Source organism: Zonotrichia leucophrys, chromosome 8 (assembly GCF_028769735.1).
Source record: "Zonotrichia leucophrys gambelii isolate GWCS_2022_RI chromosome 8, RI_Zleu_2.0, whole genome shotgun sequence".
Taxonomy (NCBI): domain Eukaryota; kingdom Metazoa; phylum Chordata; class Aves; order Passeriformes; family Passerellidae; genus Zonotrichia; species Zonotrichia leucophrys.
The window spans coordinates 20655082-20680432 of record NC_088178.1 but is presented as its reverse complement, the minus strand read 5'-3'; the positions used below and the strand labels follow the sequence as shown (position 1 = coordinate 20680432).

The 25351-nt window shown below is 54.8% G+C and overlaps 1 protein-coding gene across 5 annotated transcripts in view; it reads left to right on the top strand.

The window, feature by feature from the left end:
* Positions 1-19943, top strand: part of ERI3 (ERI1 exoribonuclease family member 3) — a 128900-nt gene extending 108957 nt beyond the window's left edge. For 4 of the 5 annotated variants that reach the window (XM_064719767.1, XM_064719769.1, XM_064719768.1 and 1 more), the window contains exon 8: positions 18386-19943. In XM_064719767.1, coding sequence (XP_064575837.1) covers positions 18386-18468 — 83 coding nt within the window. In that variant the 3' untranslated portion in view covers positions 18469-19943. The remainder of the gene's footprint in view (positions 1-18385) is intronic. The other variant, XR_010441195.1, reaches the window with a different exon arrangement.
* Positions 19944-25351: the final 5408 nt, after the last annotated feature.

Here is a 25351-nt window from a genome sequence, read left to right as displayed (position 1 = left end):
TCCTAGAAAAAAAAGGCAGCTGTCCTTTCTAGAAAACCATCTGGAAGTGCCCTTATCATGCTTTTCTCTTGCCATTTGGATATATCACAGCATCACCACTTCCATTTTCATGCTGGAGTGGGGTGAGTGTGCCCTGGGGAAGGTCTCTGCAGGCAGCTGTGTGCCCATCCCTGTGTGTGAGTGTCTAGGCTCAAACAGACACTGGTTTGAGCCTTCCCCACCCTGGGACTGGGGCGTGCTGGAATATTGCAGGAAAAAATGAAGAGAATGTTTGAGGATTTGTGTTCTGTTTGCGAGCAGGGTCTGGAGGAGAGAAGGTCAAAGAAGAAAATTGGAGCTGAATTTAAATCAATGGCAGGTAGAGATTAGAGCAGTGGCCCAATTAACCGCAGCAAGACAGGTGGAGGCTGGGGGAGGGCTCCAGCTCTCCAGGCTGGGACTCCTCATTGGACCCCGGTTCTGGTCCATGGAGATGTGAATGCCCCAGACAAAACAGGGAGCATGGCCAGGGACTTGGGATGGGGACTTTGTGCCAAGGACTTGGTGGTGGGCAAGGGCTGGAGTAGCTGGAGGCTGTGGATGGTAACAGGAGACCTAGGTGGTTTGGTGTCAGTTTGAATCCCACTCCCTCCTTCCTTCTCTGCACATCTTGCCAAGCTCAATCTGCCTCTCCATCCACATACCAGCTCTTTGTCCTTGTTTTCTTGTCCCTTCCCCCATGTCCTGCTATCATCTCAGCTGCTCCCACCACCAGCCCCACTAGCTCCCTCCCCATCCCTGTTTCCTCCTGCTTGTCTGTGCCTTGACTCCAGCCCTTGTTGGTGCAAGTGTTTCAATGGAACAGTTTCCTCCCTCGCACTTCCTGGGGAAGTCATGGAGCACCCGGAAAGCCTGGTCCCACTTCCCACGCAGGTGTGTAGGGTGGGTGCCAGGGGGGCTGCAGCAGCTGGAAGCAGGGCCAGCGCTGGGATGATTGTCAGTGCACGTGCAGCTGCCCAGGGCCACACGCAGCTGTCTTTGCCCAAAGTTGGCTTGACTCTGATGGGAAATCAAAAACATTCTGGATTCCAAAAATCACCTTCCCAACAGACGTCAAAGCTTTGTTCTGAAACATCATGGTAAATATGAAAAAACCTTGCACTGGCAAGTAACTGGAATTTAAGGGAAGTAGTGACATTCTTGTCATTCTTGTTGATGGCAATGTATTAATGGTTTGGGCAGGAATTTCCTGGGAAAAGAATTCAGTGTGAGTTGAACATCCAGCATGGAATGTCTCAGCTGAATCACTGAATTTTGGGGAAAATCACTGTGGGTCACATCAAAGCAAGGGCAAGCCATCAGCCCTCCCTTGTTCCCAACACACATCCCCCATGTGCTCCTGGGGTCGGGGAGCCAGGAACACAGCTCCCATGTCTCTGGGCCTACAGGGGTCGGGCTTTGCTCTCTCCAGCAGCCCTGTGCACTGCAGCATGTTGCACATTACCCAAGGAACATTAATTAACATTGCTGGAAGATCTCAGGAAAGGTGCAATTTGAATGGTCTGGCACCACAGTCATTCGGATGCTGAGTTAATTCAATCCTTGCACACAGTACTCCTACAGATTGTTGGCTTTAAACAAACAGCGGTGACAGATTTGTTGCTGCGGAAATGTGGTCATTAAGTCAGGAGCGTGTGTTTGACCTGAAAGCGATTGAGTGATGGATGCAAGTCATTTTAAAGCTGCAGCAGCCAAGGGATGCTCCTTTTGGAGAGCAATCTTGCATCTAAGGAGTGTAAATAATTTAAACAAACAAGTAAAGTAAGGTGAAAGCACTGCTGTGTTGTGGCACTAAATGCAAAGCAGGGCAGTGCTGCCAGTCCTGTGGTGAAGGAGAGCTCCTTTGCACAGCCCTGTCATGGAGGTGCAAGGTACCAGCTTAGGGGCTGTCTGTGGGGATAAATGGTACCAACCAAGCTCCCATCACTTCACAGTCACCCGTGGGAGCTGTGCATCTGGAACACTCCAAGTGTGAGCAGTGCAAGCGCTGTGGGATCCCCAAGGAGCAGTAATCAAAGTGGGTTGGTGGAGATCACCTCCATGTCCTGGATGAACAGGACTCCTATGTCCCTGCAGCGTGGCACTGTGCCACTCCAGCTGCTCCTCTTGTCAAGCTGAAGGAGGCTGATACTCCCTTGGCTTCCAGACAAGGTCTGGCTTGTCTTGTCCAGCAAGGAAGGTTTGGTGAACCAGGAGCCTGGCATGCTCCATGCCAGCCTTGCTCTGAACCATCCTCTCATTGCTGTTGAAGATCCTGTCGCCCAAAGAGTGTGAGCAGGGAGGGAGCATTTGATGGGCACCAGTCACGTCACAGGGTGTGCACACTGTGCCGCTGGATGTGATGTCCCTGTAATGGGGCTGGCACTTACTGTGCATTAGGAGCAGCCATCGCTTAAGCCTCAATATCTCGGCCATTTAATTTAATGGGTTTTTTTAAATACCAAAAGCAATTAAGTTCACATTGTGAGCTAATCGCCTACAAAATTTCATTTCAAAGATGCTCAGACTGTTTGTGAGAGAATTGCTGGAAAGCAGCCCAAATATGCCACCATGTCTGTCTGTGTGTCCTTCTTTGCCTTCCCTCTTTCCCAACCAGAGTTAAGCAGACTTCTCAAAAGGAAATAATCACATTCTCAGTTCGCTGCTTTTCTGATAGTTTTCCTCTGGTGTGAATTTTGCAAGTCTAAGTTAAATGCCAGTGATTGGTGATTATTATAGTGCTCAGCTGGTACTGCAAGAGTGGAAAACAGGGGTTTGAGGTCTGGCTGATGGGCAAGAGCCAGTTGTTGTTGGGGAGTGAGTGGGCACACAGCTGTGTACCCAGGCCAGAGTATATGGTGGGAGCTCTGATTTTAGCTTGTGTACCACTGCCTTGAGGCCATGTGTCTGTGCCACTGTCCCTGGGGGTATAAGAGGTGCCTGAGCAGTAACACCCAAACCTTGCACAAGCTTTTCTGCTTTGGAAAAGTGTTCTGGGTGAGTTGTTTGCAGCATGTCCACCATGTCCCATGTTGGCTGCCCTCCCTATCCTCCTCCTGCCTTAGCAGCTCCAGCCCACAGCATTCATCCGTGGCAGTCCCTGCAGGGACCAGCTTGCCTGTAGGCTGCAAGGCTTTATCAGATCGGAGAAGAGCCAGAGGTCTTTGTCAGAGATTACTTGTTCTCCTAAACAGTCATGTTACTGAATATGGAATAATCTCCCCTCAACATCCAGCTGGGAGTTTTGTTTCCTTCACCGTGGGCTATCATGTTAACACTCTCTCCTTAAAGCACCTTTGCCAGCTGAGTCACCCACGTGATGCCCATCACCTGACCAGCACGGTGGGCAGGTGCACACCCCACACCACTGCCCACCAAGCTGCCTGCCCCCAGTGTGTTTGGCTGAGCCATGCATGGCTGCCATCCCATTTTGGCTGTGGTATTGCCTTCTCCATGCTCCCATTGCCATCCCCCCCAGCTGGTTTCCCTGGCTGGCAGTGGGGAGGTGATTTATGGAGTCCCACATGCACCCGGTGAGTCCAGCTCTCTGTGTTTCAGGGAGATCCATCGCACAGGGAGGGGAGGTCACTGCGTTGCAGGTTTGCTAACCTTGCCCGCTTATTAAAAATGGTAAAAGCCTCCCTCAGGACTCGTGAAGTATAGATCCAAAGAGCTCCATATGCTGTTCCCCTTAATGAGATGTCTGCCTGAAGAGCAATAGCAAAACACACCATCCAGTGCAGGGTCCCTATAGCTAGATGGCCTGGCTGTAAACAGAGCCGTCCGTCTTAATGGGCTATCGTGTAAAAACTTCTCCCAGTCAATAAATCAAAGGGGCTCCATTTATATCATGTGCTGCCTTCGCTATTAGGCTGCCTCTGGATGGCATGTTCTGATACAGAGCTCCCTGGGCCTGCCAGACAAGGCCAGAGGCTCTAATAGGCATTTAATTTAGGCTTCCCATGCTGATACCCACGCAGAGTTCAGCATCTGGGACTCAGCAGAGGCTCCCTCGTGGTTTGGGGTGGCCCTGCTGTGCAGGAAAGGGCACCCATGGATTGGCACCTGGCAGGCATCACCTCCCCTGCCCTGCTGGGCAGGAGCCTCTGGTGTACAGGGAACCAGAGCCTCTCTGTGAAGGGGTGTGTGGGTTTGGCGAGCACCCCACTCGCTCGGGAGCAGCGGCCACAGCTTGGCGCAGTTATTTATTTTTCATCCCCTCCCTTGTGCTGCTCAGATGCCACCGGAGGAAGTTCCGCTTCAGCCACCATCCCAGGCAGAGATATTAGTCCTCATTACTAATTAAAGGAAGCAGGAGTAATTGACGGATGGTGGATGGCAGGGGAGCCAGTGTGATGAACAGCCCCTGTCCCTGTGCCGGGGACGCATGCTGAGCGCTACCTGTTAGCTACAAATAAACAAACCTGATAAATAATAAATAGTTTGAGAAGAGTGGGAAAGCATTATTTAAATTAATAGGGATTAGAGGGAGAGGTCTGAAAGAGCATTCCTCCAGATGAGCTATCCGTGGACAGACAGGGACTCATTTGTTGCAGACTGGAGTAAACAAGGAGAAGGGGAGGATTCATCACAGCAGGGCCTCGCAGCGCTTCTAGGGCTGGCAGCAGCGTGGCTGTTCTTCTCCTGGCCAGCCCTGCATCAGGGTGTGCCTGCTGCCTCACCCGTGCCACTGTGCTGCCACACCTCTGGTGCCAGCCTGGGGCACTGGGAGCTCTCAGGGAGTCGGGGTGCTGCAGCAGAGCAGTGGGGAGCGGATGCTGGGCTCTGGCTGCTGGCAGGGTCCCACACCACGGCAGGGCACCAGCGACTTTTCCCAGGCAGCTTGATGGTTGCCTGCAGCCTGCCTCCACCCAGGCACTCCCTGTCAGCCACGGGTTGGGTCCAGCCGGCGAATCCGGCTGCAGGTGGGTCTCTCCTCATGGTATCATTTGGATACCGCCCTACCCGCTCAGGGCAGGAGGCTGGGGCGGTGGAGGAAGGAGGAATGCTGCGGGAGGCGGGGGAAAGAGGGGAGGACAGGCGCTCTGCTCGCTATCACATCTACTCCATCTTATCACCACAGTAATTTGATGATAAAAAATAATCCGAGGCTGGAAAGGAAACATGTGTAGTGGAGTAAAGATTGAATGTAGGTGGATTGTGCCCTGGGGCGGCGGCTGGGAGATAGAAGGAAATGTCCTTCTGTTTGACATACTGCCGAGCCGCAGCCGTGCCCCCGCCTGGCCTGGCCCTGCCCGAGGCACGGGGAGCCCCTGGGCCATGTGCCGGGCAGCACGGTGCCTGTTGCGGCCCCCCGACACCTCCTGCCCTCCATCTGCACCTCCTGTGACCCCCGGTACCCTGTGGGGTGCTGCCCCCCGCCCTTCCACCCCACAGCTCGTTCCCAGCACACTTCTGGTTATTTTTTTCCCCTTTGGTTATGCTTCACAACTCATTTTATCAGCTGTCAGTAACCAAATGTCTTTTTTAAGGAGTGGGTTATAGCCACTAATGTACTGAATGCTATTGCACTGGCTGCAGTTAGTGTTCCACGGCTAAATTACTATAATTAATGTTCCACTAGAACTGTTTGTAACAGGCGGCTGCGGGAGCCCCGGGTCTGGGCTTTCACAGCCACTGAATTATCTCTCCTCCCCGGAGAAAGCGCCGCTCACAAAGGGGAGGGACGAGGTCAGCCCTGGGACAGTCAGGCACTCGCCGAGCAAACTCCAGCAGATGAGTGGCCCGGGAGCTGTTCCCGGGGTACAGACCCGCTGTGTCACCCCATCTCGGCCCTGTGCTCCGTGGGAGTGGCAGGGTGTGCGTGGAATTCCTGTGGGATTGTCAGGGCACTGCTGCATCGCCCTCCGCAAATGAGTTTTAAAGATGGAACACGGTACCTGGAGAAACGCTTCCAAAACTCGCTAAGGGCAGTCAGCAGAGATGTTTCCCTGTGCCAGGCATGGCACTTCAGCCCACACTGCACATCGACTCTGCACCCAAAACCATCCCTGCTCTCGCCTCTCAGAGAGAGGCCAGAGGTGCAGGGGAAAAAATTTGCTCGGCGGGCACACACACCCCTTGTTTCGCTAAATGCATTGTTCAATACCTGCAACAAACAGATTAGCCGAGGCTTTATCAGGGACAAGAGAAGGGAGAGCAGTGTGATAATGGTTTTCAGCAAATCCTCGGGCTGTCACAGATTAGAGCCGCGGCAGGAGCATTATCAGCCCTTTCCTCCTCTCCCCATCACCTCCCCCTTTGTCTCTTCTCACCATCGGATTTCTCCAGCCAATCTATCCCTGAGAGAGCCGGGCAGATACAAGAAGAAGTCGGTTTCCATCTGATCTGCAATTGGTTTTTCTCGGCAGCCGATCCGTGTCGCGGCATTGATCCGCGGGCCCCCCAGCGCTTGTCACCTTGCGTGTCTGGAGAGGAAGGTGGCCCAAGGAAGGGGGGCTGGGGATGCTTTAAACTTGCTGTGTGCCATTGATCTGCAGGCGGGAGCATGGCCAGGCCAGCCCTGCCAGGCAGGAGGGCACGAGGCACCTGCCCTCATCACAGGAGTTTAAATGGCTGTGACCTTCTTATTGAAGGAGAGGAATGTCTTTGGAAGGCCAGCGGGAGGAGGGGGCCAACTCCAGGCCCTGGGGCAGGTGGTTGGGAGCTTCCCAGCCCTCACCATCTCACCAAGGGACAGCTCAGTGACACTGGCACTGGGGTGCTGGGAGCCTGCAGGGCACCCTGCTCTCTCAGAGGGGTCACCCACTGCACCCACATCCCCAATTCTGCTGCACACTTCTCTGTGCCACACTGCAGCATGGCCAGGCTTGAGAGGGGAGCCCTGTCTTGGCTCTGCAGCTTGCCCAAGCCCGTGGGAGAGAAGCTGCCAGGTGGGAGCTGTTGGGTTAACCCCAGTGCATGGACAGCTTTCTTAGGAGACCTGAAGCTGCAGAAAGTTGTTTTTTCCTTCTAAATGTGGGACACAAGGCTGTATTTTGTCCCAATTACTGCAGGCCCCATCAGGTAGGGGTTTGTTGAAATACCTGGATGCTCAAGAGCCACTGCCCAATGGGCAGGGCAGCAATGCTGTACCAGGCAGGACCCAGGATCTTTGGAGTCAAGCTGGGATGTCCTGTGTGTGCCAGCTGCCCCACCTCTTACCCTTCTGCCAGGTTCCTGCTGGGGTACAGCTGTGGCAGCTCTGCCTTGTCTCTCCTTTTCTAGCTGACCTGAGGGATGGCATGCAGGTGGGTGGGAGGGCAAGAGGGGATATAACAAGTAATGGCCCCAAGTGTGGAAACAGTGTTAATAAAGTGTATTTCACTTTTAATTTTGGCATATAATGTAATGATCTTTTTTAAGGCCCTATCATATTATCTGCATGACTAGATTATTGAGTCTTCATCATCTCCAGATAAATTTATGACCAGGATGATGTTTGGAATTTATTATCAGTCAATAGAGCTCAATACTGTAACAAGGCGTGTAATAAGATATACATATTTAATGATCCGGAGTAAAACAGCCCTGCTAATGGGCAGGATGAGACGGAGGCTGGAGCGTTAATTTCCATCCCCTGCCCCTTTCCTCGGGAGCCTGCACCATTCAGATTGGATGCAGCCCCAGGGTCCTGTGTGTTGCCTGAGGTTGGGAACAGGGACTGGCTCGGGGGGATACAGAGGAGCACAGCCCTCATGCTGCTGTGGCTGTGAGCACGTGCCTGCTGCACGTATGCACTCGTGGGAAGGCTCATGTACTGCCATCCCTGCAGAGATGTGCAGCTCTGTCTCACACCGCACACAGCTCCCTCACATGGCTTTGCAGGTCTGGCTGACATCCCTTTCTGTGCCAGGTGAGGACTGTCACACATCCACCTTGCAGGTGACTCTCTCCAGCCCAGCAGTCTGGGCAAGCCTTGCACAAAGCTGCTGCTCCAGCAGCTGCTGAGATGGCTGGAAAACCCACTGAGTATTTTTATGTTCCAGGGGCAAGCCTGAAATCCTGCTTCTAGGGCAGTGCAGCGCTCTCCAGCTCAACAAGGGGAGCAGAGCCGGGGCAGACAGATGCACTCTGTCCACACCACATGAGGACACCTCTGGCCCAGCAAAGCCCTTGGTGGGGACACAGTCCCCTGTGGTCTCACAGAGTCCCCTGTGCTCTGGCTCACCTGGCTGTCTCCCTGACAGCAGCAGAGCAGGCACAGCCCAGGGAGGCAGCAGGTCTGTGTGCCCAAGCACCCTGGCCCTGTGTGCAGCTTCCCACAGACTGTCATGTTGAACAGGGGGCCATCTCCTTTGCCAGGTTATATTTTGAGCTGCCAGCGCTGATTTTTCCAGCCTTTTGGGATGTTATTAAATTACTTTCCAAGGACTTTTAATAAGCACTTTTGATACCTTTGAAGCGTGCAGCTTTGTGGGAAGATTACAGTCCCGCATCTATCTCGCTGGGAGAGAAACAATGGTAGCAGGGCTGGTGTTTGATCTCTCCTCCAGAAGGTGAGAGAGGGTTTGGGTTAGACAAAGAGGTGAGCTGCTGATTTAGAGCTAATGTTTAAAAATAGGTAGGTCTCCCTCCAAGATAGAGAGACCTGCCCTCCTCTGTGTAATCGCCTGCCTCTGCCTCGCCGGACTTGCAGAAACACAGCTCGCTTTATTTGAAGGCTTCGAGTGCAGCGTCGCAGTTTGATTCTTGGTCCTTTTAAAGCTATAACTAGGCCATCTGACCAAGCTTTAAAGAGCAGGAGAACTTTCCATTAGGACTTGCGACACACTCTTGGCAGCACTGGAATTGCATTCTTGCCTTTTATTTCCTTTCTCTGACATCTCATGTCACTCAGGCAGGAGAAACTCGGCTTTATAAACTCACTCATCTCTACCTTGAAATTTCTCCCTAATTAGGGTCCCAATCCCAGTGAAGGGACTGGATGTCAGGAGCTGGATGTGGAACAGAGCCAGCAGCAGTGGTGGAGGTCAAACCAAACTGTTCCCTGCAGCCCAGGGACCACCTGGCCTCAGCAGCATCAGTCAGGGGCAGGGACACAGCATCTCCCATGTCTGTGCCCACAGCTCCCACACAGGAGAAACAGACCCACCATCCCTGCCATGCCAAGCATCTGCATGTCTGGCCCCTATGCTGCCTCAGGCAGGGACCATCAGATGAGTTACAACACCACGAGCACCCAGCTCTGCCAGGCATGCCTTCACTGCAGGGAGAAAAGGTGCCAAGGGAGTCGAATTCCCTTTATCTGTGGATAACTACTGCTGCCTTTAACAGCCTGGAATAAACTAGCCATAAATATCATGATCATAAGTGCTTAGATATGGCAACTTTACACTGAACAGAGGTTTTAACCTTCCCTGTGGAGGATATCCGGCTCTACATCACTGACTGTTTCCATTCAGCTGCACGGCCAAAGACAAGCCCTTGATGAACTGCTCAGAGCAGCTGCACCAGCTACTGGCCACCTCTCAGCCCAGTCTAACCCCAGTTTTGGGGTAGGACCTCCCTCCTGCTTTCAGACAAGAGTCCTGCTGCCCTCTCCCTCCTGCCAGCATTCTTTCCTCCTCTAAGGAATCACCAGCATTAGATCCCTTTACTGGGCTCCTCTGAGGCTCCATCTTCCATTCTCATTCCCACCCACAAAGAGGGTCTGAGCCACCAACTTCTGCAGCAACTTGTCAGCATCACCTTGTCCCTGAGCCAGCCCAGGGGTCCCATATCAGCAGGAGGGCAGTTTGCACCCTGCCTGCTCCTTGCCAGTGCCCCGCCGTGACTTTATTTTGCATGGCGACTTTGAGGGGAGCTGTAAAACACTCAGACGAGTTAAATAATACACGACAGTGTACGGTATAAATTACAGGAAGCCAGCGGTGGAGCGACATTGTATGCTGAATAAATTAAAGGCTGCGTGACTTACAGGCAGGATTGATCTGCCCAGCATTTTGTTTAGTGACGTGCTTGTCATAAGGGAGAGCTAATTACAGGCATGGAGGCAGTGGCTCCGGCGCTGGGAGCACAGAGCAGGCTGGGCTCACCAATGTCGCCGGGTCCCTGCACTTGCAGGATTTGCTCTTTCTGAGGCCAGCCACATGCCAGGCCCCGTTAGCCAGATGCCTGCTGTTTGCCCAGGGCCATCCAGCACTGTCACAGCCCAGGAAAAGGACTGAGCTGCCACAGGGAGATTACACAGTCAGAAAGTGGGTGTGCTGGTGTGGGGGACACAGGCAGCTGGTGGCTCTGTGGGCTGCCCTGAGCAAGGCCTGGTGTTGGGGCTGCCTCAGCAGCTTAAGGGAAATGGAGATATTCTATCCTGAGCCCATTCTTAATGGAGCAGAGCCATATAGGAGCACATCCTTTGCTCCTGTGGCATTCTGAGCCCAGGGATTTCACTGCTCTGGGGTACCCAGGACTGGCTGAGAGCTGTGGGGGCTGATTTGGGGGCTGAAGAGTACAAAAAGGCAAGTACAATTCAGAAATTGGGTAGGGATCCTGTAATAGCAGGATGCTGCCGTGAGCCACCAAGGGAGGGGGCAGTCTTCTTCAGGTCACAGTTTGGACTGGATAATTTTGGGGAAGATGTGCTTTACGCACAGGGATGTGGGACACTGGTGAGAAGCTTGGATCCAGCTGGGTGACTTTAACCACCAAACTTGGGGCTGAGTTTGGAGGCTTGTCCTGCTGGGCTCCGGAGCAGGGATGGCTCCTGTGCCAGGAGGTCTGTCCGCATTGCCTGCGCAGCTGAGCGATGCCGTGCAGGCTGTGGGCAGCCCTCGAGGTCCCGGCAGAGGCTGTGCCGTGGGGCTGGGTGGAACGGGAACCTCCCTGGCCTGCTCAAGGGTGCGGGGCTGGAGAGCTCCGTGCTCCGGAGCGGGCTGGGATGTGGGATGCGGGATGTGGGATGTGGGATGAGGGATGCGGGATGAGGGATGCGGGATGCGGGATGTGGGATGAGGGATGCGGGATGCGGGATGTGGGATGAGGGATGCGGTATGTGGGATGTGGGATGCGGGATGTGGGATGCGGGATGTGAGATGCAGGATGCGGGATGCGCTCCCTCCAGCTCGGGCGGCTCGGCGGATGTCTGTCACTCGCTGGGATTATGAGTAGTGAGTGTAATGCATCGGCGTATGAATAGGGTTGTCTGGCTGATGGTGATGTATCGTTTTTCATTACTGCCTCTCAAGCCCTCCCTGCTTCACGTGTGGAAATTCTATTTATTCCCTAATTTGTAAAAATTCCCTCCTTATCTGATACCAATCAGGGAGGGGTAATTGGCTCTCCAGGGCTAGCGGCTGGGGTCCTGATGAAGAGATATGTGTGTCTGCTCTGGCTGTCCAGGCACCCTGCCCTGCTGCACCAGCGACACGGGCCACAATTAATAATGATTTGCAAATGGCAGACAAGCAATAACGCAGAAAGATGTCCAGCCAGCCTCCTGCCCGCCCCTTAATTTCCTTCTGTAATATAAATGGCACAGGAACGAAAATCCAGCGCTATAAATTCTGAAATTAGTTATTCACCGTAATAAATGGTTCCCTTTTTGGTGCACTGTTCTCCCCATCCTTCTCCCCTGACCCCCCCACTTCCTCCTCTCCTCCCAGCCCCCTTGCCTGCTACCTACTTCATTTGAGTCCTAATATGCAAATGCTGTAATTTAACGGGATGGTGAAGTTGATTTTCATGTTAACTTAATTACTTTGATTTATGAAGGGCTGGCATGTAGACACAGCTCCATCCTTGCCCACCTCCCACCCTCACCCCTCTGCAGTCCTGCTGACCCGCCGCCTCTCTTCCCTTTTCTTCCCTTGGCTGGGTCCTGTTTCCTCTTCTTCCCAAGTTTAGTGTTTTATTAGCTGCCTTTAAGTGGACATAAGTCCTCGCGACAATCGCATGATGCGGAGGACAAATTCCCCGTCCTGCCTTGTTTAATCGTGCCTGGATAATGGATGTATAATTGACTCATTTGAATGCTTTTGCCTACAGGAGTGCAGAGCATTAAATGTTTGATTGCCTTAATTTCCAAACAGATCATTATCCCCTTCTTACCCGCTCTTAATAAACACTTTATGAGGATTTTTTTTGTAAAGGAAAAAAATCTCCACTCCTCGTACTTCTCTGAAGTGATAAACTCTAATTAAGTCTAATATTTAAAAATATGGTAATGGTGACTTGTTTGAATAAGTGGCCTGCATTTCCATAATTTCATTATTACGTAAAACACGCTAATTATTTGAAGTGTGCTTATTACTAAAAGAGAAATCTCCTTCTAATAAAGATGAAATTGGCTTTTTTCCCTGTATTGCTGTGCACGCCGCTCCCCTGCTCTCCTGGACAGTGAGTGGCCATAGCCAGGAGCGGGGTGATGGCAGCTTTCGCTTTGTTTGCTCAGGGAAGGCTGCCAGCCAGGGATGCTGTGTGTGCAGGATCAGGCACAGAGGCTGAAGGGCAGGCTGAGGTCTCTGCACACCCTGGTTCACCTTGGCCCCAGCAACATTGGTGCCCTTCGAGCTCATGGCTCCAGAGTTATTGGGCAAGCTCAGCCCCTGCTGCCCATTCCCTCCAGCAGGGATGCCCCAGCTCCATGATTTGCCCACATGGCATCGCCTGTGCCAGGCTGTCCAGCAGTCTGTGGGGCTGGAAGGTGTCTCAGCATCTGGGTGTCTTGGCAGTGCAGAGGCCCCAGCCCCTGGTCAGCATGGTGGGTGCATGATGGGAAGAGTGGTTCCCAGTGCAGAGGATGGGAGGAAGCATCCTGTCTCCCACAGGGTGACAGTGACCAGCCTGGGTGGCAGAAAGAAAGTGCCCTAGGCAGTAGGTTGATGGTCAAGACTGGTCCCCTTTTGCTGCTCTTCCTACTGATCCTGTGAACTGCCAGAGATGGGCCCTCCCTGCTCCAGTGTCCCTGCTGGGGTAAACTGGATTTGGAGGTCTTGCTGACCCCAGTGTGCAGGGAGTGGGACAAGCATCGTGTCCCTCTGGGACAGACACAGGTTGAGGGAGGATGAGTATGAATCGTGTCCAACCCCTCTTCAGAAGCTGTGCGGGCTCTCTGTGGCGGGGCAGGCAGGGAGGCACTGGGATGAAGTCAATATAAAACTAATTTTCTTTTCTTCATGAAGAAATGAGGTGTGTGGCAGTAACGTAATTGCAGATAATGAGGTAAGTTATTCTTAATATTCTGCACGTCGCTGTCAGCTCCACCTAATATACCTGCCGGCTGTGCGGGACACGCTCAGCCCCTTGCCCCACGCGCGGGATTATGAGGCCATTAATTTGGGAGCAGCTCGGCAGGACCATCCCTGGCATCCCTGTGGATCCCTGGGAGCTGGGAGCACTTGGTTCTGTCACCACTATGTGGGCATCCTGGTGTCCCCACCTTGCCCAGCCTGTCGTGGTGGGGATGAATTCAGATCAGACGCAAACTGCCTCTAGCTCCAGTGTGGACACAGTGAGTGACACAAGAGCTCTGTGTGCTGGGAAAATGCTGTCCCTCCCTGCCCTGACAGTGACATTCCTGCTCACAGGGAGCAGCACAGCCCACTGCAGGGACACAGCACCCATTAATGATTGCTGGGGACGCCAGCAGCAGTGCCAGACTCGGTGAGATCTCTGGGGTCCATAGAGCTGCCACTGCCACAGGGCCACCTGCTGTCACCCAGGGGCGGCGGTGGGGACGCTCTGGGTGGTGGTGGCCGGGCGGGCCTGTTTCCGCTTTGCAGGGAGCTGTTATACAAAGGCAGCAGTGATATTATTCATTAACAGTAATCTGCCATTAGAACATTGACAAATGGCCCCTCGGCGCCGGAGCATCAGTTCTGGTACAGCCCATAAAGCATGGGGACAGTTTAAATATGGACCTGCTCAGCTCGGGCCGGGGGTGATCCGTCTTCCCGGCCATAGCACAGGTGCAGTGGGGTTGCCTCCAAATGAGCCCGTTTGGGGGGGCCCTGCAGTCCCTGAGCACCCACAGCCCTGCGGGGCAGGTGCTGGGATGGAAAAGCTCCCTCCGTGCTCCGGAAGCGTCTCGGCCCAGTGCACGGCAGCGCTCAGCCCCTGAGCCCCCGTGTCTCTGTGGTTGATCCTGTGGGGAGGTGGCAGAAATGCTGGCAGGGCAGCACACAGAGCCCCTACCCTCCTCCCCAGTGCCTGGGCTGGTGTGGAGGTGATGCTCTCCTGGAGTGAGCATTGCTGCTCCTGGCAGCCCGATCCAGCAGCACAGATTCCTGCTGATGGAATCCTCAAACTCACACTGGGTTCACAGCAGTGCTGCCATGCAGTGGCTGGTGGGAGGGCACATGTTAGGCAGTCAGCCCAGTGCCATGGGCTGGGGGCTTTCTGCTGCCATTGCAGCAGAGGAGTGCAATGGAAATGTCTGTGCCCCTCCAATGACAAGGCAGCCAGTGATGCTGAACGGCCACAAACTCCAGCCTAAACTGAGGAGAGCATCCTGCTGCCCCATGTGTGTGCACATGTCACTGTCCTTGGCTGTCACTGCAGCAAGAGCTTGGCAGGACATGGAGAGGGCTGAAATGAGGTATCAGGCCAGTGTGGTGCACAGTGGGTAGTGCTGAAAGACAGGGGCAGGAGGGTTAAAACCTGGTGGGCTAAGCCAGCCAGGGTGAGTGGAGGCTGGGGTGTCACATTACCCCACACTGCAACTGGACCCAAGGAGAGTCCCTGAGGTAGCCAGCCCTGGAACCCAGCACCTCAGGGCACCTCAACCCCAGCCATCCTGGGCCACTGCACGGGGACATGGGGTGATGCTGGGAAGCAGCACAGCAAGGTGAGGGGCAGGGAGGCAGGGCAGAGCCACTGCTCTGTTTGCATGATAACCCCAGGCTCACCCCTTTCACACACACCGCACAACACCCCTAAATCAATTGCATCTTATTATTACAATATCAATATACAATATTCCTACAATAACACCATTGATTTTCTACTCAGAGGCTGCACCTAAGTCTGTTTTAAAGAGGAGGGAGTTAATAGTGCCCTCATTAAAAATCTATAGATTACCCCCCACCCCAAAAAAAAGAAAAAGCAGTTTATATTCATTAGGGCTATTGAATATAAAGTAATATGTTTGTGTAGGACATTGGAGTAATGTGATAATCCGTCCGCATATCAGGGAGAAATCCACTTAGCAACCCTGTCAGCTTGACAAGAAAAATGTGCCCATAAAGTCGGGAATACATTGAGGGAGTGAGCGGGAGGAGAGCGGGGGCGCGCGTGCGTGTGTGCGCCTGTGCAGAGCCACGCTGGCCCTCAGCCTGGGACCACCTTCACCCATGGCCCTGCTCAGCCTCGGGGCACAGCTGGGCACCCCTCAGGCCCCTGCAGGTGGCTGGGGCTGGGACACACCCAGTGTGCCAGGATGGGGATCAAGCTGGGGGCTCTGCAACCTGCCAGCATCCCTGGCCCCAGGTAGGGGCACCAGACGGGACAGGATGGTGGGTGCCAGGCTGGGTGCCAGGGCAGCCCTGCCACAGCCATGTGCCCCCCAGGAAAGCTGGGCTGGGTGGGGGCTGCAGCGTGGGCAGGGCTGCCTGTGCCCTCCTGCCAGCCTCGGACTCTGCTTGTCCCCTGCCCCGTGGTCACCTCTGCCATGGATTAAGCACTGAAAAGCAGCAGAGCAATCCCGGTCGCGCTCTCTTAGGCTGTCAATTGCCATTTTTGTAATAGAAATTCCTTTCACAAGGTAACGACGGCCAGATTTAGAGGATTTCATATTGTTAATAATTCCCCAAACAGCCATCTGACTGTGTTGTTTTAAAAGCCGCTTAGTTTTTTGCTTTGGAGTTTATGAAAATCTCCCACTCTAATATCCCGAGAGCCAGCCTATAATTGTGTTATTAAATCAATCGGAGCGGATTACATTGTAAAATCAATAGATGGCTGTAATTGCATATTAGAAAGTTGTTCTGCTGTTGTTGATTTTTTTTTACATGGATAATTATAATAAGAGTGTTTACCTTAGCGCTGATTTGGAATGAGTCTCACTAAATGATGTATGACGAGCTTGGCACACTCGCTGCCAGGGGCCGTGGCATCGTTTGGGGCAGCAAGGACAGCCCTGGCAGCATGGCCATGTGGGTGGCATTGACCCAACAGGGTCCCACCAGTTCTGCAAGGTGGCAGCTCAGAGTTCAGGGTATCTCCCAGCGCTGGCACCTGGCAACAGAGCACACTGGGGTTTGGGGGAGACAAATGATGGGGTGCAGGAAGCAGACAGCGGTCACAGACAGTGTCCCCAGAGACCAGCTTGGGAGTCCCAGGAGGTGCCATGGGGTCTCACTGCCTGTCTGGCAGCTGCCCAGGTCTCTGTGCAGTTCCTCCTCAGCAATATGGAGCAATAGTCAAGCCCCTGTGCCCACTCCAGCTCGGGACAAGGCTGCAGGCTGTGAGGATGGCAGTGGGACACCTGGGGCTGTGCTTTCACATCCAAACTGCTCACTTGCCACCCACCTGCCACAGCTCCAGGACTTGCTTTGCTGTAACTTTTTGGGGATACCAGGCCAGGGCTGGCTGGGTGGGGGTACTTTGGCCACAGACAGTTGCACTCCTCTTTCCTCCGTTTCCCCAGCTTTCAAGCCACTATTACCCTGTTAGACCCAGGGCAGCTGGCTCCAAGGGCTGAGGGCTTTCCAAGGGGCTCAGTTGTCTGGGGGATGAGGTGGAGCAGGTGTTCCTAAGGACAGTGAGGGAATAGCTTGAGTGGGAACAAGTGACAGCAGCAGGAGCTGGCATTGTGGCTTTGCTGGGCAGGACACCTGTCACCTCCAGGGGCCTTGTGCAGCCATCAGTGTCACCTTGGGCAACAGAGAGAACCGAGGCACAGAGAGATGGGCTCACCTCTGCCCCATGCCAGCCAGTGGGCTGGGGACCCCCCTCCTTTGTTGGGCTGTCCTCATGCCCAGCTGCTCTCCCCTGTTTGGCACACGAGTGACAGGAAGGGATGCCATGAGAGGGTCTCAGGGGACTCTCCAGAGGCACGTGGCGCTGATGAGAATGTCATCTCTTTCACTGCCAGCCATCAGCCAGGAGCCTGGCAGCTCACGGGAGCTGTGTATGGGGAAAGTCCTGAACCTCCAACAGACGCTGGGGGACAGGAGATGGCTTTGCCAGCGGGTCACTGGGCACAGCGGGGCTGGGCAGTGCTGCTGCTGTGGCAGGGAGCACCCAGGAGGCCGGGTAGCCCCATCCCTGCGGGCAGATGCCTGGCAGCAGGACAGCGCTGCCCGGCTGCGGGGGACCCTCAATCCGGCACGCGGCACTGTCAGCAGGCAGCCTGCTGTCTCCTAGACAGTGAAATATGGCCACAATTAGCCCGGATACAGTTCAATTATGATAAACAGCGTTTGCACCCTTTAAGCTGTGATTAAAAGGCCTCCTCCCGTTGATAGAGAGACCTAATTTCACATTATTATCGCTGTAGCTTGATTATAAAGCACTCCCTGGATTTACAGTTGGGAGATGGATGTGGAGGCTTCTTTATCATTTACACATCAGTAATGATGCAGCCTTCCCTCCACCACAACATCCATCGAGCAGCGGCGGGGAGAGGGGGGCCTTGCCTGCACCCCCCTCCCGGGGCACCCTCTCCCCGTGTCAGCCAGGCCCCGCTGCCACACGCAAGTGGGCAAAGTCACCCTTACGGTAACAGCTTGATAAATGGGCGGGCGGTAATGAAATGGAGACATCAAGGCGTGGGGCGAGGAAGAAAGAGTGGTAATCGGAACGAGTGGAGCTGTCCCGAAACGGAGGGGAGCGGGAAGAAGGATCGCCTCTGCGCCGTGTGCTGTCAAGGGAGAAATTACACATTTACTCTTGCTTTTTCTTAAGGAGACGGCCCTCATAGATCAAAACATGGATTTACAAGCCAATTTTCAACATGAAATATAGACACTAGGAATCAATTTAAGCCCAGCTTCTATTTTAGCAAACGGTGCCTGAGTTTAGTCCCAGGTAAATAACACCAGAGCCTTCCCCTTTCCCATCTGGCTGCTCTGCCACGGCCCAGCACCAGGAGTGGCTGTGGCTCGCCATCCCAGCCAGCTGCCACTTGTCAAACTCCGGTTGGTGAGCATAGGGAGGCATCACGGGCTGGCTCTGGTGGGGACATGGATGATCCTGACCTTCAGGTCCAGGGCATGGATCCATCTCAGTGCAGCACTGGGTCATTCTGGGATGCAGGTGGCCAGTGCTGGGACTGGGAACTCTGCAATCACACCACATCACTGCAAGGTCCTTGGGACAGAGTGCCTGGACTGGAGAGGACACAGCCCAGCATGGGATTCGGAACTTGCTTCAGCAACTCTTGTTTGGATCATGCCTCTAACCCAGTATCTCTGTGCTTTCTCCTCAGACGACTGCAAGAACATTGCCAACATCATGAAGACACTGGCCCATAGAGGCTTCATCTTCAAGCAGACCTCCAAACCTTTTTGATCCCCGAGGCAAGCCAGGCAAGGGCTGCATGCGCCCGGTGCCGGCGAGGCGGGGAGGACGGGCTCCAGCATTAAAAAAAAACCCGGCAACCGAGGCCAGAGGAACCGACACAAAAAAAATCTCAATTTCAGCTGTTAACTCCAGTAGAGGTTGTATATATGGGAAGGCAAATCTGTGTAGACCTGATGTGACTCCCTCTCTGGGCTGCTCCGGACATTATGCCATGCTAGCGGACAGCCGCGTAGGGCGCTTGCACCACATTTTAGACTTGTAGTTCATTCTTTTTCTTTGGCTCCTGATTTCCGTCCCTCCCTCCATATCCCACCCCGTCCTCCCTCTCCCACCCCGTAGCCAGAGCATCCCCCATCTCCACCCTGGCATGGGCCATACCCACCTTCCCTTCTTCTTTCTCTTCTCTGGTTTTATGTTTTCAGGCCTCGACAGCTGCTGCAGCGATGCCGGTGTGTGCCTGCACTCGGGCAGCACTCACGGAGGCTCAGTGTGTCCAGACGGCCCCTCGCCCTCCCCGCCAGCTCCCCCGCCTCTCCCCTGAGCGCCTTTTCCCCTTTTTGAGTCAACACTAACCCCTCTCTGACTCCTGTATGTGACAAACGCGATCCGTCTCTTTATGTTCAAGGTGAAGTGCCTGTATTCTCCGCTGCAGAGCCCCTGGCAGCCCCACCGTGGGCTGCAGGGTCCCGGAGGGCTCCCTTCAGTGAGGCAGGGGCCCAGCGGACAGGCGGGCGGCAGGAGGGAGGTGACAGTGTCCGCATGGAGCCCCGTCCCGTCCCCGTTCCGTCTGCTCGTGCCTCTTGCGGGGCTGGGTGGGATGCCCGGCCCCGCCTCGTCCCCGCCGATCAATTCCAGCTCCATGGGGACAGGCCCGCCACAGCGCCGTGTCCGTGTCCGGTGGTGGACGTGCCAGCCCGCGCTGGCCCCCGGCCCACAGGTACCTGAGCGGGGGAGCTGCAAATTGCCCCGGGCCCCTGGGCTGCTCCCCGCCAACCTCCCTCGGTTCCGAGCTGAGGCTCAGCCCCGCCGTGCTGTGCCCCTCACAGGTCCCCGCGGACGCTCAGCAGCAGCTGGCTTGTTGCCTGAGAGAGTTGCCGAGCACATCCCCTCCGGCTGGGTGGGCTCCCGGCTGGCCAGGGCGGTTGGGGGGAGCCGTGGGGCGGGCTGAGGGCGCACGTCCTGTCAGTGTCACCCAGCCCCGGGGCCCTGCTGAATGGAGCCCTCGTCCGGGCACTGACCTGCAGGGAGGCTGCAGCCCCAGGCCCGTGCGTGCATGGCCTGGAGCGAAGCCGGTGACGGCAGCCAGAAGGGCAATACAGGCACTGAACTTGGCGGTACATGACTGCATGGTGTGTGGTGTTCCAGTTAAACCAACCGATAATGCAACCCCAGCATTTTCATTGTCTAGTTATTCCAATCCTTGCTGTAAATGTGCCACATGAATAAAGTTTGGGGGTAAAGGAGCCCGGGCTGTGCCCATGCATGTGGAAGTTTGTATGGGGGGCAGAGGGAGGGGAGTGCTGCCTGGATATGTGGGAGGAGGTGCTCCCGGGAGTGCAGCACATCCATGCTCCCCATCTGTGTTTTGGCTGTGAAAGGATGGTCAAGGTTCCCTGCTGCTGGGAGCACTGCCCCACTCTCCAGCATGGGCACTGTGGGTGGGCACCAGCCCCACATCGGGTTTGCCTGTGCCCCAAGGCAGTTCTGCCCTGAGGATCCCACCAGCCCATCACAGCTGGGCCTTATCCATGGGTGCACCCCACACAGTTTTCTGCCCAGTGCAGGGTGACAGCCACCATGACATTCCACTGGCACCTGCCACCCCACTCTGTAGCCTGGCACACCATACACCGTACACAGCTGCCACTGCATTTGGAGCATCTTGGCTGCAGAACGGAGCCCACGTGGCTCTGCGGGGCCCTGGGGCACCTGCTCTGCCCCATCAGTGCAATGATATGCGGTGCAGGAACCACCACTGCATCCAGGTGCCCAAGGGACCTGCCCTGTGCCAGAGTGCCACTGGGTGACAGGGATGCAAGAGTCCAGCTAGCACCGAGTGGGCAGCTCCCAGAGGGCAGGGGCAGTCCAGCCTACTTGCTCCATGCAAAGGTCACAGGGGTTTTACCAGTTCCATCTGTGCAGCCCCTGATCAGCTTTATTGACCCCTTTCTCGATGGGAGTAGTCTAATTAGTTTTTTATGAAAACTAAGAACTTGGCCTTTGCCCTCTACTCCTGCAGGCGAGAATGTGACTCAGAGGACGTTGTCACGGGGGATCGATGATGGCAAGTTACACTTGGAAGGCAGGTGTAGGGGACACAGGGTGGGCAGATGGGCATCAGCCCAGAGCAGGGCACACAGCCAGGGGCACCAGTGCCCCCAGTGGGCAGCCCATAAACCCAGGCTCCCACTGCGCTGCCTCAGCCCCTCCAAGGCCCTGCAAAACGTGAGACACAGGAACCAGGGGCCCCTCCCACCACGGACTGGAGCCTTGGGAGGGGCAGCAGGAAGAGGAACTCTACTGGCAGTGAGCTGGGGACAACAGGAGTGTTTCCAGCAGGGGCAGCCCCTTAGGAAGGCAAGGCAGCACTTGCAGAGTTACTGGAAGAGGGCAGCTACAAAAGGGTGGAATGCTGGAAGGAGCTCTCCAGCCTGGTGTGGGCAGCACAGGAGCAGCCTGGTGCAGGACATGGTAGCCTCAAAGGCAGCAGGAGCTGCAGCAACCCCAGCTGTCAGCTGGTGACTGAGGCAGATGGGCTCAGGGACAGCCAGCAGCTCCCAAGAGGGTCAGTGGCACCCAGCCAGCCTGGGACTGGGGTGAGAGAGCTCCATGTACCAGGGCTAGTGGCCACTGGGCAGAGCTTTGCACAGCCTGGGGCAGCTCTCAGCACCTGCTACAAGTGCCTGGAGGCTGCACTGCTCCAGAGGTCAGATGGGGTCAGGACTATGGCCCTAGGCAGGGGAAAGCTCCCACTTTTCTCTGGAGCACTGCAGTGTTTGCCCCAGCAAGGCTCCTGTCCTGTCCCATGGCTGAAAGCAGCCAGCTGTCCCTAGGGGCTCCAGGACAGCCAGCACTGCCCCTGCACCTCCTCATCCTCACCGTCATGGCTTCTTCACCCTCTTGATGGAGAAGGGGCTGGAAGCCAACTCCCTTCACTTCCTCTGCTCCAAAAGGGAGACAGGAAAGAAAAAAAAATACCAGGAACAGCAGGTGGGAGTACCTGGGTTGTGGCAAACACATTCACCTGTCTCAGAGCCAGCCCCAGGGCTTCAGCATCACTCCAGGCAGTGCCAAATGGACCACACTGCCTGGCTGGAGGCAGAGCCAGCTCTTTGCATGACAGGAGGGACAGAGCTAATCCAGCAGTGACGGGGGGTGGGATGGCACCCTCACAGGCAATGTCACCTCCCTCATATGAACAGGGCTTTAGGATGGTCAGGAGGAAGGGGCTCAGCTCTGCAAGAACTCAGTGGCTCCAGGAGCCCTGACCAAGTAAGCCAGCATGCACCAAGCCCTAAGGAGCAGGACACTGAGAGAGGGGCAGAACAGCTCTGTGCTATGGGCAGCTGTGACAGGGATGCTTGACATGGGACAGGGCAGAGCCTGGAAATGCTCCTCTGCCATCCACACCTGCTGTGATGTGGCCTGGGATCAGATCAGAAGGCTGACAGAAAACCAGGGCTCCTCAGAAACCCACCCCTTTTCTGGGCAGCGCACACCAACACGCCCGAACGAGGCTGGCAAGCCCCGGGGAACGCCCCTGCACAGAGAAGGTTCAGGGCTGCACCCAGCCCTAGGAAAGCCATTGTCACCAGGAGGGGCCTTCCCCAGCCCCATCAGTGCACTGCAGTGAGACTATGCCAGTGCCACACGGACCCTGAGCCATGGCAGGGTCAGCACCCAGAGCTGGGCTCTGTGTGTGGGTGCCCCAGGCACGCACAGCTACCGGGTACCCTCAGGGACACGAGGAGCCAGAGCCCCGGGGCCCCGCAGCACAAGGCACGGCAGGCAGCGCTCAGGGACTGCAGTCTGGTGCCTGCTGTGCCCCAGAGCCCTCCTCTGCTGCCAAGGCCTCAGAGCCCCTGCCCCAGCCCACAGGCACCCTGGGGACGGACAAGGCAGAGCCCCAAGGAGCCAGGCCTGCCCATCCCTGCCCATCCCTGCCCGTGCCGGCTCCCGGCAGGAGAGCAGAGCTCGTCGTGGGAGGCCCCGCTGCCTCCCTGGCGGGAAGCGGCCCCCAGGTCCCGCCGGGCAGACGGCAAACAGAGCATGGAATTTGCACGGCTGAAAGTTAAATACAACACACACACGGATTTCGTCAGAGGCCCTGGCACCGCTGCCTTCGTGGGATCCGATTAACGGGGAAATAAAAGGGCCAGAGAACCCACACAGCAGAGTGAGCAGATGCCCTATAAAAATCAAATACAGGGTAATCAAGGGGACCGAAAGGTACATTTAAAAAAACAAAAACCCACCCTGGAAACAAAGGAGCTGGGCTTTGTGGCTTTCCTGGGAGGGCTGTAGAATTAATGGGGAAGAGCACATGTGTTTGATAATCTTTATATGGCAAAAGACCCATCTTTCAAATATGTCACAAATTCATATTAATCACCTTCCTATTGCCTTCCGTGGCACAGCTATTCCAGTTGCCTCGGGCAAAATTGGGAACTGTCTGGTTAAAAAAAATGTTTTACATTATAATTTACAAGAGCTTACAAGTCTAGTTTCTTTTAATGGAAAGAACGATTAAAAAAAAGAGAAGAATATATATACACCCTGGTATATATACACTATATATATTAAAATATATATATATAAAAGACAGATATTGTAACTCCATCTGGAAAGAGAGAATGTTTGATCTTAACAATGTAACTTCTAGCTTTCAAACAGGCTCAGAAAACAAGAAGTCAGCAGGAGTTCAGATAAAGGAAGCTTAAAAGTCAAATAATTCTGACTCTGAACCCGAGACTTCTTAGACTCAAGGTCCTTTCCTTTACCCATTAATGGGCTGACTTGTGAGCTCAGGAACAAAGTGCTGCAATGTGAGGATTTCTGAGAGTCACTCATTACAGATCACTGAGTGGAGTCTGAGTTGCGGAAATCAAAGGATCCAATCTGGAGTAACTGGCTGAACTTCTGCTTGGAACTAATTTGTTCCGAGTTCGGCTCACCTTTCACCTCCCAAAGGCCCCGAGCAAAGTCCCCACCGGGGTCAGCCTCAAACAGCACTGGGGGGATCCCAGCTCAGCTTTAATGGTCAGCAATGGGCACTGCAGCCCCTGGGGGAGCGTGGACAGGAACCAGGGGAGCAGGAAAGTGCTGGACACAGCAGGGCAGGACAGCACCAGGCTTCCCACTGCCCCAGGGGCTCTGAGACAGATGCCTGTCCCAGCCTGGCTAACACACCCTGCTGACATGTCCCCCATCCCCACTGCTGGCCAAGCGGGCTGGTGGCAGACAGCTGCTGACAAAACCAGTACCTCAAAAGACCCTGGTGTGCCTTTGCCCATTCATTCCAATTCCTGGAAAGGAACCCAGACATGCCAAGCAGCGCTCAGGACTCCTAGTCCTATTCCTGGCTTTGCCACTCACTCCCTCCAACATCTGGAGCAAGATACTTCTCTCCGGGGAAACAAATCTGGCTTCGGGGAGCAGCTGGTTTGGAGACTGAACTAATCCATGCTTAATCCAACATGTAGAGTGCCATGGACAGGCAGTGCTAGACAGCACAAAGAGATTCTCCAACTCAGAGGAATTTGAAGGAGGCAGATTAAATGATTCCTCCAAAGGCCCTGGCAGCTCAGTGGCAAAGCACACACTGGAACTCGGGAGTTCAAGGCTGACATGGCAGGGTGAAACCACTGCAGCAGGACAAGGGCAGGTGTTATGGCCAAGCACCTATGGCTGCAGGAGGAGAGGGAAGGAAGGGCCATCCACACCATGTCCTGGCCCTGCTGTCCCCACCACAGCCTGGGACACCTTGGGGCCCTCACTGTGCAGGGTGGGGACACATGCATGCATCCACCAGCCATCCCCCTTCTCAGTGCTGACCAAGCCCAACCATCTTCCAGAGGCAAATTTCAGCCACAATGCTGGACAAGAGGCACTGGAGCTGCATCTGCCAGCTCTGGGCAGGGCAGGAAGGATCACCAGGACATGACCTCTACTCAGCTCAGCCTGTCTTGGGAAAAGCTGGCTGTGGGCTGCAGGGTGTTGATTTCTCTCTCCCACCACCACATAGCCCAACAACTGTAGAAAGGTTCAGGGCAAGCATGCTGCCAGGCCCTGCCTGACTCTCCAAACATATCTGAACCAGGCAGAACATGGTACAGCAGCCCCATTCTCCTCCTCTCCAAAATACCCCTCCAGCTGGGATGTAATTTCCCCCCCCTCAAAAGGTAGCAAAAAATGGCCACAGTGTGAATGTGCTTGACCTTTTGTCTTGGACTAATCTAATTGTGTCGTCTTTGTGTAATCAGCCGGTAAAGGTCAGTGCTGTATTTAACATGGGGGCCCTTTAGGTACTGAATTTGCCTTGCAGTGAATTAACTTGATTATATTTCTTTCAAATATGTCAGAGACCAGGTCAGTTTAACCCTCTCTGTGCTGCCTGGGCCCATGCCTTTGTTTCCAATTCCAGGAGGTGGCACCGAGGAACAATGTGGTCAGAAACACACACGTGGGCTCTCTCCTCCTACAGGGATGGCCACCACCACCATCTCTCCCACCTTCCCAACAAGCCAGGTCTCAAGGGAGACCAACTGTACTGTAAATCAGCCCGAAAAGTTTGCAAACCAGGACACTCCAGACCGCAGGGAGGGAGGGGTGAGAGTCCAGATTGAATGCAGTAGGGAAAAAAAATAATAAT